Raw genomic sequence first — 16686 nt, 5'->3', positions numbered from 1 at the left:
GCACACTGCTTACTTGCCTTCCCATCTTCTGTGATTAAAACTCCCAGGTCTTTCTCCTCACTATCATGGGGTATCTTCACGCTTCCACGTTGGTACTCTGAACCACTGTTGGTATTGCCCATATGCATCCTCTTACATTTGCTTGCGTTGACCCGCAGAAGCCATGTCTCTGACCACTTCTGGAGAGAGTTTAGGTCGTTCTGCACTAATCGCCTGTCTTCTTCCTTCATAATATGCCTATAAAGCTTCAGATCGTCAGCAAACATCTTCACGCTGGACTCCACGTTCTCCGGAGGTCATTTATGTAGAGCACAAATAATATTGGCCCTAATACTGAGCCCTGCGGTACTCCGCTGCATACTTCTGACCAACTTGACTCGCTGTCCCCTACTGCTACTTTCTGCTTCCTTCCAGTCAGGAACTCTTGGATCCATTTCAACACTTTACTATCTACTCCATAGGCTCGCAGCTTAGATAACAATCTCTGGTGGGGTACTGAATCAAAGGCCTTGGAGTAATCAAGATATATTATATCCACTCCTCCTCCTTCATCCAACATACTTGTGATGTCCTCTAGGGTTACAAGAAGATTTGTGAGGCATGACTTGCCCTTGATAAACCCATGCTGGTCCTCTGTGATTTGGTTCAGCTCCTCTACATGGTGCAGAAGGTCCTTTCTAACTAAGGCTTCCATCATCTTGCATGGTATGGAGGTGAGACTGACCGGTCTGTAGTTACCAGGGCTTTCTTGGATCCTTTTTGTATATCGGCACTACTCTGGCTGATTTCCAATCATCGGGTAATTTCCCTTCCTCAAGTGACTTCCTGTATATAATATACAAGGGTTTGGCCATTTCCTCAGCACACCTGTTCAATACATGCGGGTTAATACCATCTAGCCCCGGTGATTTATCCGGCTTGAGTTTCTGCATCTGCTCTTTAACATCTTCTTCTGTGAATGTGCATTCAGTCAGAAATACACCATTGTGCCTGGAGTTCAACTCTGGGATATCACCACCAGGTTCCTGTGTGAAGACTGTCTCAAAAAATTTGTTTAAGACATTAGCGGCTTCTTCATCTGTCTTAGTCAGCTCTCCCTCTTCATTTTCCAACCTTGATATGCCGGTTTTAACTTTCTGTTTAGCCCTTACATAATTGTAAAACTGCTTTGGTTTCTCCTTGAATTCTTTCATCAGTTTATCTTCATAAGTAGCCTGTGCCTTGTTGATAACTTTCTTTGTCTTATTCCTTTGTTTTGTATACTCCAAATAGTCCTTGTACCGCTGTGTCTTCCTGTACTTCATATACAGCTGGTGCTTCTTCTTGACAGATTTCTTCACATGTGCTTTCATCCATAACGGCTTATTTCTATTTCTTGGCTTCTTTTTCGCACAAACTTCTCAACTGCATCGTGATACTCCTCTTTAAAACTTGACCAAGCTTCGTCACAGTTTATTGAACTCAGTTTTGAGTTCCAGTCAATATTGGCAAAATGCTGTCTTATTTCTTGGTAGTTTCCTTTGGCATAGTTAAGTTTCTCTCTGTTTGATTTAATTGTCTCTGATTGGCAAATAAACGTCCACACTAGGCTATCGTGGTCACTTTTACCTACTGCTGCAGCGTGTGTAATGGTATCAATTGAGTTTTCATCATCTGTAAAAATCAGATCTAAGAGCGAAGATCTCTGACCCTCTCTGCTTCTTGTAACCTTTTCAACATGCTGAACCAGTAACAAATCTTGTGTAACATCCATGAACAACTGCGCATCTGAATTGATACCTGCCATCACTGTGTTTTTCTTCCAATCAATCTCTCGGTGATTAAAATCGCCAAACACCAGCTTGTGTGTGACATGTGGTAGTGACTCAATCAGTAAAAACTGCTTTCGTAGCTCTGCATTATTCTCTCTTGTGCTGTTTGGGCTCCTGTACACCAAACCCACCAGTAGAATCTCATTATTTCCAAGATTCACCTCACACCATATTGACGACTCCATGTTAACTTCCTCAAATTGGTAGCAAAATGTTGCTTCTAAAGAATTATGGATGTAGAGAAGAACTCCGCCTTTAATACCACTTCCACTCTTATCTTTTCTGAATAAGTTGTATCCTTCAAACGTCAGCTCACTATCCAGAATACTACTGTTGCAAGAAGATTCCACTATGCCTATTATTATCTTTGGCTGATAAATGTCAATATTTGCTTCAATTTCATGTCTTTTGTTCATAACTCCATCTGCATTTGTATAATAGCAAGTTATGCCATTTACATTCTTTTCCTTGTGCATGTTGTGCTTTGTTGTGCTGTGCGACGTGGGTGTGCTATCTGTACAATTTCTTTGGTCCTTGTGCTGTTTAATTATCTTAAAATTAGCTTTGTCAGTAGTTTCCGGTCTTTTCCAACAGTACTCGAGGAAACGATGAGGTCTTTTTTTTTTCAAATGTGAAATTCTGAGGGATAAACCCCCTAGAGTACCAAAAAAAAACTTGTAAATGATCCTTGTTCTCTAAACTTATTCGTTTGTAAGAAGATTTCATAAATCATTCCAAAGTATAAAAAAAATTGAAAAATCTAAAAAAAAAAAATCTGACAAATTCCAGAAATTGAGGCGGGAGGGGACGAGAACCAAAACATTAATTTTATATGGCCTAAGATGGTTTTGCCAGATAAAAAGTTCATTTGCTGATTATTGTTCAATGGGCGGTACAAAATAAGATACTAGGGGTGTCAATATAACAAACATCAATTCATCTCTGATTAGCAAACACACATTGCTTGATGCTCCTGTTGACATAGTACTATTTTAAATCTACTCCCACCAATTCATCTGCTAAATCAATGAGTCACCATTCCATCAGATCGCTAGTACCAGGGGTGTAAAATTAGGATGAAACAATGAAAATCAAAATTAATTCAGCACTCTTTGTTATCCTCACTTGGCAGAAAAATTGGAACAAGAATGTGTACCAGAGAAGGACCCGGAAGAAGGGTAACATTTTCAGGCTGTCAAATTACCTAATGGTCACATAATGACAACAGAAAATCACACATTTTTTAAACACAATTTAAAATTGCCAAATTTCTCATATGGGCTCATAATTTCTTTCATTGTATTGTAATAAAACTTTAGTTTAATGTTAAACAGAAACCATCTTGGCACCTCTTTTCCATCATATTGTTTTATGACATTTATCATAACCTCAGCCCCACACACCAAAAGCACCAGAATCAAGAAACCCCATTCCTCTAAGTTGTCCCTTATTGTTTTATAACTTACTTGAAACAATCACATCAAATTGACAAGTAGCAACATTTCCAGATGCATCAAAGAATCTGTATGTCACTCCAGTTGTTCCAATGTCAAATAAAGATCCTGGTGCATGAGTTCTGCTGCGTGTTGGTGTTTCACCAGAGTTATCAGTAGCTCTGGGTTCCGTCCAAAAGGCTGTGGCAAAATTACTTCCAACAGTTGCAGTGACCCGAATAGCACTGGTAGGACAGCCTGTTATGACTGGTGGGATGGAATCACCTGCTCCTGAATGGATAAAAGTGATTAATAAAATAGGGATCCAATATAAAACTCTAGCAGCAGAGCAAGGTAAGATGGTTTTGCCAGATAAAAAGCTCATTTGCTGATTATTGTTCAATAGGTGGTACAAAATAAGATACTGGGAGTGTAAAAATAACAAAATTCAATTCATCTCTGATTAGCAAACACACAAGTTGCTTGATGTTCCTGTTCAAATATTACTATTTTAAATCTACTCCCACCAATTCATCTACTAAATCAAGGAGTCACCATTCTATCAGATCACTAACACCAGGGGTGTAAAATTAGGATGAAACAATGAAAATCAATATCAATTTAGCCCCTTTTTGGTCCTTTCTTGGTGGAAAGGTAGGTTACTGTAGGTACAGGGAAGTGCAGCTGAGAAGGGTTTGGAAAAAGGGCAACATTTCTAGGCTGTCAGATTTACCTCTAGGTCACAAAATAGCAACAGAAAATCACACAATTTTGAAATTATTAAGGGCTTATAAATTTCATTTATTGTTCCCCAGGATTTTTGAAAATTTAGTTTCATTTTAAATAGAAATCATTTAAAAGGGCAGATCATCTTGGCAATCCCTTTTCCATCAAATTGAGGGTTTTGTTTTAGCATTTATCATAATTTCAGTCATGTATACCCAGCAACACCAGAATAAAGAAACCCATTTCCCTAAGTTGTCCCTTATTGTTTTACAACTTACTTGAAACAATCACATCAAATTGACAAGTAGCAACATTTCCAGATGTATCAAAGAATCTGTATATCACTCGGGTTGTACCAATCTCAAATGAAGATCCTGGTGCATGAGTTCTACTGGTTGTTGGTGTTTCCCCAGAGTCATCAGTAGCTCTTGGTTCTGTCCAAACGGCTGTGGCAAAATTACTTCCAGCAGGTGCTGTGACCCGAATGGCACTGTTAGGACAACCTGTTACGATTGGTGGGGTGGTATCGTCTGCTGCTGTATGGATAAAAATATCAAAATTTCAATCAATATAGATCCACAGTACAGCAAAGAAAGGTAAGATGGTTATAGCTGTTTAGTACATTATTTCCTGATTATTGTTCAATGGGCAGGACCGAATGAGATTCTGGAGGTGCATAATTCAACCTTATATCCATGGAGAGTTAGATAAGTAGGACTGCATTCTTTCCTCAGGCTGCCAACTCTGCATTGGGCTATTCTATTTGAAATCCACACTCCCCCTGTGGAGGATTTTGGAAATATCTGCCACAGGGGGAGTATGAATTTCAAATGGAATTGCCATTGAATGCAAAAGAATGGAGCTGCAAAGGAAACACATAGAACAGCGCTGACTGGTGCCGTTCCGCTCCACTATTATAGGCAAATTTTACCTTTTTCGCATGTTTTTTTTTCTTATTGTGACTTCTTCCAAAGCAATAAATTGTATTTTATTATGATACAAGCTAACATATACTGTAGTTTTTTCACATATTTTGTGAGAACAAGCAAGGGGATTTATCCTTTAATGCACATGAATTCTATACCCTTATTGGCAAGGTTGAAAGGTTTTAGTTGAAGTAACACATACTGTGTCTGATCAAGGCATGGGAGCTTGGTACATATTGCGCGGCATAAGCACTATTGGAATCTTAAATGAAATCAAATGGTGGTGCTTGATGGTAAAGATCTAAAGAACTGGATGGCTGTTGTTACACCCGTATGCTTAGGGCAGTGTACAACATCCATTGGAAGCAGCACATAAACAATAAAGAGTTGTATGGAGACCTTCCAAGACTCTCAGAGAAGATCAGAGAAAGGAGAACATGCTTCGCTGGACACTGCTTCAGGAGTAAGTGCGAACCTGTCGTCAATCTGATAACCTGGACACCCAAACATGGAATAAGAAACCCTGGTAGACCACCCCTTACATATGTAGATGTACTCAAGCAGGACATTGGAGTGAAAGCACCTGACCCGGGAATAGCGATGCAGGACAGGAGGATATGGAAAGCTGTCATGGTTCGGGAAAACCACCCGAAATAAGCAAGATGGTAAAGATTTATTTTATTTTATTTTATTAGATCTTATTTTGCCTGGGGAACAAACTCAGTGGTCCACACTGATTTCCAGTCTGGCCCAGGGGTCAAACAAAATACATCAAAAATACAAATGAAATACATACAAAAGAATTACATACCATGGATTTAACAAATAACATCATATATGAACACACCAAGGAAGCACATCTGTGCAGGTCGGCTGCAGTGCAGCAATGTCGGCAGGCTTCTAAGACAGCCCGCAGACAGAGTCCGCACTGCAGCCGACCATCATGCAACAACCTGAATAAATTAATAATTTATCAAATAAGATATCAAATGATACTTGAAATTACCAATGAGCAGTCTAGAATGTGTCCATGAGTGATATAACTAATAAATTATCATATGGTACAACTTACTGTTTACAACCACTTGGAATTGGCAGGTCGCAACATTACCAGCTTGATCAAAGAATCTGTATGTCACTAAGGTTAAACCAATAGGGAACAATGAACCTGGTGCATGAGTCCTGGAACGTGTTGGTGTGTTACCGGAGTCATCAGTAGCTGTGGGTTCTGTCCAAAAAGCTGTGGCAGTGTTGCTACCAGCAGGTGCTGAGACGCTGATGGTGTTTCGAGGGCAGCCTGTTATCACTGGTGGAGTAGTGTCATCATCGGACACTAAAATTTAAAAAGGCCAACATATATGTTTCATATTCATTACCGGACAACTTATACTGAGCTATTATCTTTTTATCATGCATTTATCTGTTTAATTTTAGTTTCTACTTCCCATTCCAGAAAAATACAGAACTTTTTTTTTGGATTAAAAAATATTATCCTGTTTTGCCTAATGAAACATAGCTAAATCCTAATCCTTTAGTTAGTCCTAACTGGCAATAAAAGTAAAATTTAAATAATTTGATCAATTAAATAAGGGCCAAAAACATGCATTTTGAACAAGATTTTTAATGCTTAGACTTGTGCCAAGTTTTACACAATTTTGTGACTACAGTTGTAAGAAAATGAGCAAAATTGCATGTTTTTGGATCATTTTCCCTCAAATTGCAAAAATATTAAAATTTGACTTTTATTGCCGTTTAGAACTAACTAAAGATTAGGATTTAGCTATGTTTCATTTGGCAAAACAGGATAATATTTTTTAATCCAAAAAATTAGTTCTGTATTTTTCTGGAATGGGAAGTAGCTACTTTATATCACAGTGGTGACAGCCTGGCTTTACAAAAAGGTACAGTTATGATAATAGCATTTAAGCAGAAAAAAAATCACTTTAGGTAACAACAAAAAATCCTGTTCTACCGGTGGGCAGTTAGGATTTGTTTACTTTATGGAAGGGGTTAAATGACCAACAACAAAAAAAAATTGAAAAACCTGAAGATTTTATGCAAACATAGTTTTGAAATTTGGAAAGTAAACATTTTTTAAAAACCTTTCTGTCATAATCAATCCACTTCACCTAAAAAAATGGCTGTTTTTAATTTCAAACGGCTATAAGATAAAATAAAAATACCAAAAACACAAAATTTCAAATATTTTTGGTGAAGTTGGTCAAAATTCAAAAAAATAAAAAAATGGCTCCTAGATATTTTTTTCTAGTTTTTATGAATTAATTTTAAAAAAAATGTTTTGGGGGATTTTGGGCCAAAAATGAGCATTTTGGCCTAAATTTGACCTCAAGTCTTTGCCATTCTAAATACATATACTTTTATATACTTTAGACCAACAATTTAGCAGTTATGAGGCCCGACAGTTTCCATAATTCCAGGGTTAAGACCAACCTTAATGTACAGCACCAAAGGTCCAGGATTTAGTTGCAATGGATTATCTTTTGACTTGCAATAAAATTGTTAGTTGGTAAGTTCAGTCAAACTGATTCTCTGAGGTTTTAAGTTAGATTAGTTTTGTTAAGTTAGGTGGAGCGTAAGGTTGATTTTTATGGTCCCTTTATGTGTCGCTTCCCCCCTTCTCGTTGAAAGATCATAGAACGAGGATCGGAAGAAGACAAGGTTGCTACGTCGGGACGCATAGTAGGTGATAAAAGTGGTTTTCCAAGTAAAGTGTTTGGATGCGAGCCGTTAGACCAATAGGCCTATAAAATAAAATAAAATAGAACAAGGATCGCATGTCCCAGAAACATAATTTTGGTATCAAATGAAAGCTGAAGACCAATACTAAATGATGACATCAAATACTCAATTTTCAAAATAAGTGACTTATGTCTAGTTTTGTGGGAGCAGGTCACATTTATTCTCACATAAATTTGCTGGCTGGCCAAAGAGAGCCAAATACATCTCATAATTAATCAGACAGTTTATGTAATTTAGTTTGCCAACAAGGCCTACAGACAAACAGAGAACCTCTAGTATTCCAGAAAAATACAGCACTAAATTTTTTGAATAAAAAAATATTATCCTGTTTTGCCAAATGAAACATAGCTAAATCCTAATCCTTTAGTTAGTCCTAACTGGCAATAAAAGTCAAATTTTGATATTTTTGCAATCTGAGGTAAAATGGTCCAAAAACATGCAATTGTGCATGTTTTCTTACAATTATAGTGACAAAATTGTAAGACTTGGCACAAGTCTAAGCATTCAAAATCTTGAGTATAGCCTAAGAGTTAGCTCATAATTGTAATATTATGTATTAATTTTTCTAATTGGTTATGAAAAAGATTGGAAAATGTGTTTTCCAAAAATTAGAATGCATAACTTGAAATTACTCTTTGCTCAAGTCTTTGGGCCTGATTGTCACAGAATACAAAAAAGGTCGAAAAACACCCTAAAAATGCATGTTTTTGGCTCTTATTTCCAAAAATTGACCAAATATTAAAATTTGACTTTTACTGCCAGTTAGTACTACCTAAAGGATTAGGATTAAGCTATGTTTCATTTGGCAAAACCGGATAATATTTTTTTAATCCAAAAAAATTAGTTCTGTATTTTTCTGGAATGGGAAGTAGTACATTACAATAAAGGCACCATCAGTGATTTGGTATATCAGACAATAAAATTTAACTTTTTGCATTTTAGCAAACATTGTTGGCTAACATACTCTGCAAGTTATAAAGACCAAAAGCGACCTAATAAGGGTTAAACTGACATTTTGGTCAAAGTTTTAGGAGTTGTCCATAGGGACACTTACAGCTGCATGAAAATTAATGGCGCTTTGCACGAAACTGAATGGCGCTTTGCACTTGACTATTCCAGTTGAAATCCACCCACCCCCTATGGAAGACATGGCCTTAAGTCTCCTTCACAGGGGGTGTGAATATCAAATGGGGTTACCAAAATGGGTGAATCCATTTCGAATCTACGTATACTCTCCCTGTGTGGGAGATTAAGGTCATGTCTTCCTTAAGGAGTGTATGGATTTTAACTGGAATAGTCCATTTCCCAGCACCACTGTTTTCTTATATCATATCAATTTTTCATATGAAAAAAGTACTTAATGTCCTACACTTTTTAGCTTTTCCTAAATAAATCTAAATTTTGTATACTTCCACCAATATCACTGATAGTACACTTAATAACCATATTAGTTAACAAACATACAAAATACACAAGAAGAAATTGCTTACGAATGACAGTGACAACAAAGTTACAAGTATCAGAATTGCCCGAGGGATCAGTGAAAGTGTAAGTGACCGTGGTTGATCCAGGAGGGAAGATTCTAGGTGGTGTATGGGTTGATGAAGTGAACACAGTTCCCGAGTTGTCAGTAGCTGAAGGTTCAGGCCAATCAACAAAAGCTGCGGTCTCCCCTGGTTCTGTAGTGACTGAGAAACTTGTCGGACAGTTGCGTACCACAGGGGGTGTTCGATCCACATTATTGGCTGGGGTGATCATGGTATAGTAGAAGAAAGGCATAGGAAAGATGAAATAATAGACATGCAAAAGCATACTTCATGCATTAGAACAGGGATTATATTCTTGTAACAAATTGTTACAATGTGTTATTGATATTGCAGACAAACTGTACTTTGGTTAGATATGATGACATGATGATTCAGAAGATATAGTTATGTTATAGAGATCAATTATTTATGAGCTTAATACTTCAATCAAAAATTAAGATGATTTATACTGGCAAGACTTTAGAATAACTGCTGCCATCCCAATAGATTAGGATTAGGGTTAGGGTTGGGTAAGAGTTAGGGTATTAAGGATTAGGTTTTAGGGTTAGGTTTATGATTAGGATTACAAGAGATTAGGGTAGAGGTTAAGTTTTAGGGTTAGGTTTGGATTATGAAATTAGGGTTATGGTCAAATTAAGAGAGTTAAGAGATTAAGGTAAGGGTTAAGTTTTAGGGTTAGGTACAGGTTTGGATTAAGATATTAGGCTTAGGATCAGGGTTTTGGGCGACAAGCAATATTCTAAAGTTGCTCTCTGACATACCAAGCCAAACAGGGGCTGTGCAAGAAGGCCCTATCTGCAAATATATATCTGCCTTATAGACATTTGGCCATTTCTGCATTCTATATTGTACACATCTACAAAAAATGACACCTGGCAGCTATTGCAAATAGGGCTTTCTTGCATTTGCTGTTCTGTGGAGAAAGTTATGACTGTTAAGGTTTAATCCTTGGGACCCATGTCCAAAAGTGTTATGATGAATTATAGCCCCATGTATTTTACTTTAACAAGAGTATATTAAATTTGACGTTTTAGTGGGTGGATATAGAAAGAATCTTCCAGCCCAAACTTAAGCTGTTTAACATTTATAAAATAAATAATCAAAATATCAAAATGGTAGTAAGGTGACAAAAACAACAACAGCCTGTTCTAGGAGCGGACAGACTTTCCAAGTAGGGTCGGTTGGCTTGCTTTTTTTTTCTGGAAGAGGCAAAATGACCCAAAAAAATAACTGATAGCTTGAAAAATCTGAAAATTATCTGACCAACCTTTGGAAACACATTTTTTAAATTGTCTGCATTTTTTTCAAAAAATTTCAGTCAAAACCAATCCACTGTTTTTGGCTGGTTTTACCTGCATACAGCTATAATAAAAAAATCCCCAAAAGCGCAAAATCTGGGTTGGTCTGGTCCATAGAACAGGGATTTTTTTTGTCACCTAATAACATTTGTTTTCTAATGGTATAGGATAGATGGGAGAGGATCATACAAGTGAAAATGGTATCGGGAAATACAAGACTAACACTTAAACAAGAATCTGATTGGGTGTTATGAAGAGGTAATCAAATTTGAAGACACATGGTGAAAGAAATGTGTTTCCTTCACAATTGACTTTGGATGGGTTATAGATTAGTAAGCTGTTGTTCAACCCCATGAGAACTACCTGTCGATTGGCCAAAAAGAAGTCTTCATTATCAATTGGACCAATCAGCAACATTGTTAGAATAATTTCACCACAAAAAAAAAATTGGGGTGAATTATTTGTTAGATCGGCAGGTAGTGCTCAGGGGGATAACGTAAGGTCAACATAAAGTTATCAGTTAATTCACTAGCACTGTTTCCTAAAAATATCTGAAACTTATATACTTCTGCTAAGTTCACTGATAGCACACTTAATAACCATTTTAGTTAATTAACAAACAAAAAAAGACACAAGAAGAAAGTGCTTACGAATGACAGTGACAACAAAGGTACAAACATCAGAATTGCCCGAGGGATCAGTGAAAGTGTAAATGACCGTAGCTGCTCCTGGAGGAAAGATTCTAGGTGGTGTATGAGTGGATGAAGTGTCCACAGTCCCCGAGTCATCAGTAGCAGAAGGTTCAGTCCAATCGACAAAAGCTGCAGTCTCTCCTGGTTCTGTAGTAACTGAGAAACTTGTTGGACAGTTGCTCACCACAGGGGGTGTTCGATCTACATCATCGGCTGGGGTGATCATGGTATAGTAGGAGAAAGGCATAGTTAATAGTAAAGATGACATATAACATGCAAAAGATAAGTTCATGCACTAAAACTAGAATATGGATATATTCTTGTAACAACACAATGTGTTATTTATATTCCAGCCAAACTGTACTTTTGGTTAAATATATATCTATGACATAGAGATCTTTGTCAAAATACTTGAATAAGAGGTACCATCCCAATAAATTAGGATTAGGATTGGGTAAGAGTTAGGGTATTAGGGGTTAGGTTTTAGGGTTAGGTTTATGATTAGGATTAAGAGATTAGGGTTAGGTTTAGGGTTGGATTAAGATATTAGGTTCAGAATTAGGTATAGGGTTAGGGTGATGATTAAGTTTAGGGTTAGGTTTAGGGTTGGATTAAAGAGGGTTAGGATTAGGGAGAGGGTTTGGTAAGGGTTAAGTTAGGGTTATGTTTAGGGTTCGGATTAAGAGATAAGGGTCAGGGTTGGGTATAGGGCTAGGGTGAGGGTTAAGTTTAGGGTTAGGGTTAGGGTTGATTAAGATCATTGCTTTGGGTGTTGAACTGCAATCTAAAGTTGCTCCTGAACACTACCAGCATATTGTGGTTCAATTGGTAGTTAAGGAATTATTAACAAAGACAAGTCAAAGACACAAGGACAGGATTCGAGATCTTGCCACCATATGACTACCAGAGCTTCAAGCCAGCCCTTGAAAAAATATAGGAATAATATAGGAACATTTGAAATGAAATAATATGACAAATATAGGACAGAGAAAGTCAAATACAGTGGGTATGAGAGATCAGTAACTAAATGGGAAAAAGTCCCAAAGATACTTTAATTTCTCCATGATGTATGCATCATTTTGGGACTGTATATATGGCAAAAAATAAAGACCACAATGTTCAATTTTACACACACAAAATTACTTGTGTAATTGTAAAAAAAAACCATTTAATGGCATGGTATTTATTTTTGGCAAAACTGCATTTTAAATATGTAACTTTTTAACAAATATATTTTAGCAGATTTTTATTCTTTTCAACCATTTTGGACATGTAGAATGAAATTTTCAGGTTGGCAATTTTGCACTTTCAATTTTATATTTATTCTAAAATGTTGATTTCAACCTATTTTTGGCAGTCAAATGTTGGCAAGATTTTGAACCATATCAGAGGTATTAATATTATATCTGTTAATTTAAAGGCAAAATTAGGTAAATTTATGATTTCATAATAATATTCAAATAAAAGAAAACTTATATTAAACTGTATTTTTTGAGCTCAATTAGTCAATAAGTGAAAATATTTTAATTGTGAGTAACAATTTTTAGGTATAATTCAGGTTGTTAAGAGCTCATTTCTATTTTTTTCGTTATAGTAAGCTTATTAACACCGCTGTTGGCCTTCAAAATCTTGTCTTTTAAAATGGTCGGTTTAACCCCATGAGAACTACCTGCCGATTGGCCAAAAAGAAGTTTTTCATTATCAATTGGCCCAATCAGCAACATTGTTAGAATAATTTCACCACACAAAACAATTGGGGTGAATTATTTGCAAAGCTCCATTCTGATTGGTAATTAAAGTGAAAACATTATGTAATTGACCAATCAGAGGCAATGTTAGATCGGCAGATAGTGTTCAGGGGGTTAACATGATACTCACCTGAAACAATGACTTCAAATGTACAAATATCAGAGTTGCCAGATCCATCAGTGAATGTGTACGTCACAGTCGTTACACCAACTGCAAAAAACGATCCTGGTGTATGACTTCTGGTGCGTGTTGGTGGTACCCCAGAGTTATCGGTTGCTGTTGGTTCCGTCCATGATGCCATGGCAAAGTTACTACCAGTTGGAGCTAAAACACGCACATCGCTGGTAGGACAACCTGATATGACTGGTGGAATGTTATCACCAGCTCCTGAATGAGTAAAGAATATAAAGCTTAAGATTGTTTTTATTTTAACCTGGGTGAATTATTCAGTGTTCAGACACTGATCACCTAAGATGTACAAGGTAGGGTGTACTGCGGGTTTCATACTTTCTGTCGCTTGCCACTTGCACTTCTCTGCAAGCGGAGCGGCACACCGCTGAGCAGCAGCGGCATGACTCTGAAAGCCACTGTTGCCGCTAAGCACTGCTCCAAAATCGTATTTTGTTCTCACTGGAATTCAACTCCCAGCGGTGCTGCCGTATGGGCAAAGTGGTGGAGTGATCGATATATTGGCTTGCCGCTGGTTACCGCTAGCGTTTCTAGTGCGACTGCGCAGTGAAGTAAAATCATCTTCAGAGTGGCAAAGCAGCAGGAAAGTATGAAACCAGCATAAGAGAGCTAGGCATTACACAATTTGGAACTGGCTGTAATGTCTTTGTCAATCACTGCCATCCACTGCATCTGCCCAATGTAAATGCAGTAATGGCAACAGCAGATATTTGTTAAATTATTCGCTTCTACTGGGGAGCAAACCCAGGACCTCATGAGTTAGAGTCAAAGACCTTAACCACTTTGATTATGCAAAACACTTGACAGTTTTCATTTTTGATATTTATAGAAAAATATTAACTAGGACCATACTTGACTGTATTCACTCTGCTAGATATTGACCCTTTGCACAGTCATTCCAAGGCTCTTTTTTATTATTATTATGTCAAGGATATCTAGGCATTAACAGCTGAAATCTAGGAGATAACGCTGATGAAACTTTGGCCAGGCACAAGTGACCTGGTGAAGGAGGTCGCCATAGATAGCTGGTTGGGGCATTTTTACAGGACAGGCAAGTGTAGCCAACAATCGGGCATTACCCTGATCGGAACCGACTGTAATGAGGTCTTTTATCATGGGTCTTCTACCCCACCTTTACCAGATGAGCCATGGATAGAGCAGAATTAGATTTTTTCTTTTGTCCTGCGTGGATTGAACCTGGGACCACTTGCACCAGAGGCAAAGACCTTAAGTGTGTCACACTGCTCTGCTTGCAAAGTGTGTGTTGCGTTGCTTATGCTGTTCATATGCATGCTTTAATTACAGCATTCTGACACAATGCATTTATGCATTCAAGAAAAGCGTGAAACACAAAAACATCCTTTTTTGCATACGTTTGTAGGTAGAAACTTGATTTAGTAACAAGATGGCAGATATTGTATTTGACCCCTAATCTAAGGAGAACATTTCCTAGGGCGTTTCCTAAATTACATACATTTATTATGTCTTATTGTATCCTTTTTAGTGGCCTTGTATCACTGAATCGACCAAAGTCTTCACAAAATGACAGTAACTTGGTATGATAATTACATTTTGATGCTCAGTTATGTTCCTATCCTTCTTGTTTTTGACATTTGAAGACATGGTGAAAATAAAACCAAAAAATTTCATCTAAATGTGATAATTAATAGTAAAAGAGGTACATATGTAACTTACAAATAGTGGGAGGCACCTAAACACTAATCCTAACCCTAAAACCAAAACTTATCCTTATATCTTGGGATGACAACCATTATTCTGAACTCTGAAGTACATACTTGATACAATGACATCAAACACGCAAACAGCACTGTTGCCGGCTCCATCCGTGAATCTATACGTCACTGTCGTCGTGCCAACAGGGAAAGACGATCCCGGTGCATGTGACCTGCTTCGCATCGGCGGTACACCTGAATCATCAGTGGCTGTAGGTTCTGTCCAGAAAGCAGTAGCAAAATTGGAGGAACTTGATGCGGTGACTTGTACGGGATTAGCACGGCAGTTGAAGATATTAGGTGGTGTCATGTCAACAGGTCCAGATGCTGGGGAAAAAATGAGATGAAGAAATTAAGTACGAAAAGCATAATCTTTCTTTGTTCCAATTCATATTCTGGTCGATAACAAATAATACCAAAGATGTTCAACTCTCCTCCTCCTTTTCATTGCACCAAAATAATCGTGAATAATGTTGTCCAGTTTTATTTGATTTTTTTTTATTTGTGAAATCTTTATTGAGGGATTTAAACTACTTCAGTGGCAAGCACTGCTTTCCAAGCAGGCCCTCATACAATAATATTTACAACATTATTACAGAATATTTACAAAATAACATGATATTTAAAATGTATACAAAAACATCAATAATAAGTATGAAAGAAAATAAATGCATCCCATGTACATGAACGATATAAATCTAAAAATACATACAAAATAAAAATAAATGATTATGATTTAGCAGAAGTAATGATGCATGTCTTGAATTGATGCAAAGACAGAGTTTCAAGGTTTACACGATATAATGGCGATAAGTTATTCCATAAGTTTGCAGCTCTTACAATAAATGTACGTTTACCACTATTAGAATTGTATTTAGGCACGATCAATGTGTTAGAAGAATGACTCCTTGTATTGTGATCATGAGCATTATGAACAAATTCAAATTGATTACATAAATATTCAGGACAAATATTTTTGATACATTTAAAGGTAAGAATAATCATGTGATTAGACCATCTATCACAAAGTTTAATCCAATTATTACATGCTATTTGCGATAAAACATGTAATGAAAGTTGTTATTTCTGTATTGTTTGCTCTATTGTTGTGATATCAGTCATTTCATAGTTTCTATTAAAAAACAAACAAACTAAGGCTCCCAATCTGAAAAATTCATAGAACCTTCATACCATAAAGATTCACCTAATGGTGCATATACAGGCTCCCTTAACATAACTGGAATTTTAGGCACAAACTAAAGTGCCCCCCTGTAAAAATCCCACAAGCAAATAAGGACATGAACCCTTAATTCTTATTGAGATTTTCAGAGGAAGAGCTCCCTATTTGTAAGTATAACTTACCCATGTCTGTCATTAGGTGAATCTTTAAGGAAACTACTTTTGAACAATACCAACATCAAACATGATATAAAACTTACTAGTCACAATCACATTAAAGGTACAGGAAGCTGTATTGCCAGCTTGGTCACTGAATGTGTATCTAACCAGAGTAGTCCCAACATTGAAAGATGATCCTGGCACACGCGTCCTGACAACTGTTGGTTCTACACCAGAGTTATCAGTAGCTGTTGGTTCTGTCCATCCAACTGGGGTAGAGGTACTTCCAGCTGGAGCTTGAACTTCGATGTCATTGGGACAGCCGCTAATCACAGGTCGTACATTATCGGTAGCAGCTGGAATGATAAGAACATGTAACATTAGGTCAGCCATTTTGAAAGTGACTCTTCCAGGGGTGTGATTGAAGATTGAGAATTTTAAAAAAATCCTAGGACTTAATACATATTGCATTATTGCATAAAAA

General features: G+C 37.0%; 1 protein-coding gene across 1 annotated transcript in view; it reads right to left on the bottom strand.

Annotated features, from left to right (window-relative positions):
* The window catches only part of LOC140135911 (uncharacterized), a 232440-nt gene that overhangs the window by 56395 nt on the left and 159359 nt on the right, over positions 1–16686 (bottom strand). The window contains exons 39-46 of the mRNA XM_072157581.1: positions 16304–16558; positions 14928–15191; positions 13072–13329; positions 11152–11406; positions 9147–9401; positions 5969–6229; positions 4249–4506; positions 3278–3535 (exon numbers count right to left, since the gene is read on the bottom strand). Coding sequence (XP_072013682.1) covers positions 3278–3535; positions 4249–4506; positions 5969–6229; positions 9147–9401; positions 11152–11406; positions 13072–13329; positions 14928–15191; positions 16304–16558 — 2064 coding nt within the window. The remainder of the gene's footprint in view (positions 1–3277; positions 3536–4248; positions 4507–5968; positions 6230–9146; positions 9402–11151; positions 11407–13071; positions 13330–14927; positions 15192–16303; positions 16559–16686) is intronic.

Source organism: Amphiura filiformis, chromosome 16 (assembly GCF_039555335.1).
Source record: "Amphiura filiformis chromosome 16, Afil_fr2py, whole genome shotgun sequence".
In the NCBI taxonomy this organism is placed as follows: Eukaryota; Metazoa; Echinodermata; class Ophiuroidea; order Amphilepidida; family Amphiuridae; genus Amphiura; species Amphiura filiformis.
This window is presented reverse-complemented; position numbering and strand designations above follow the sequence as displayed.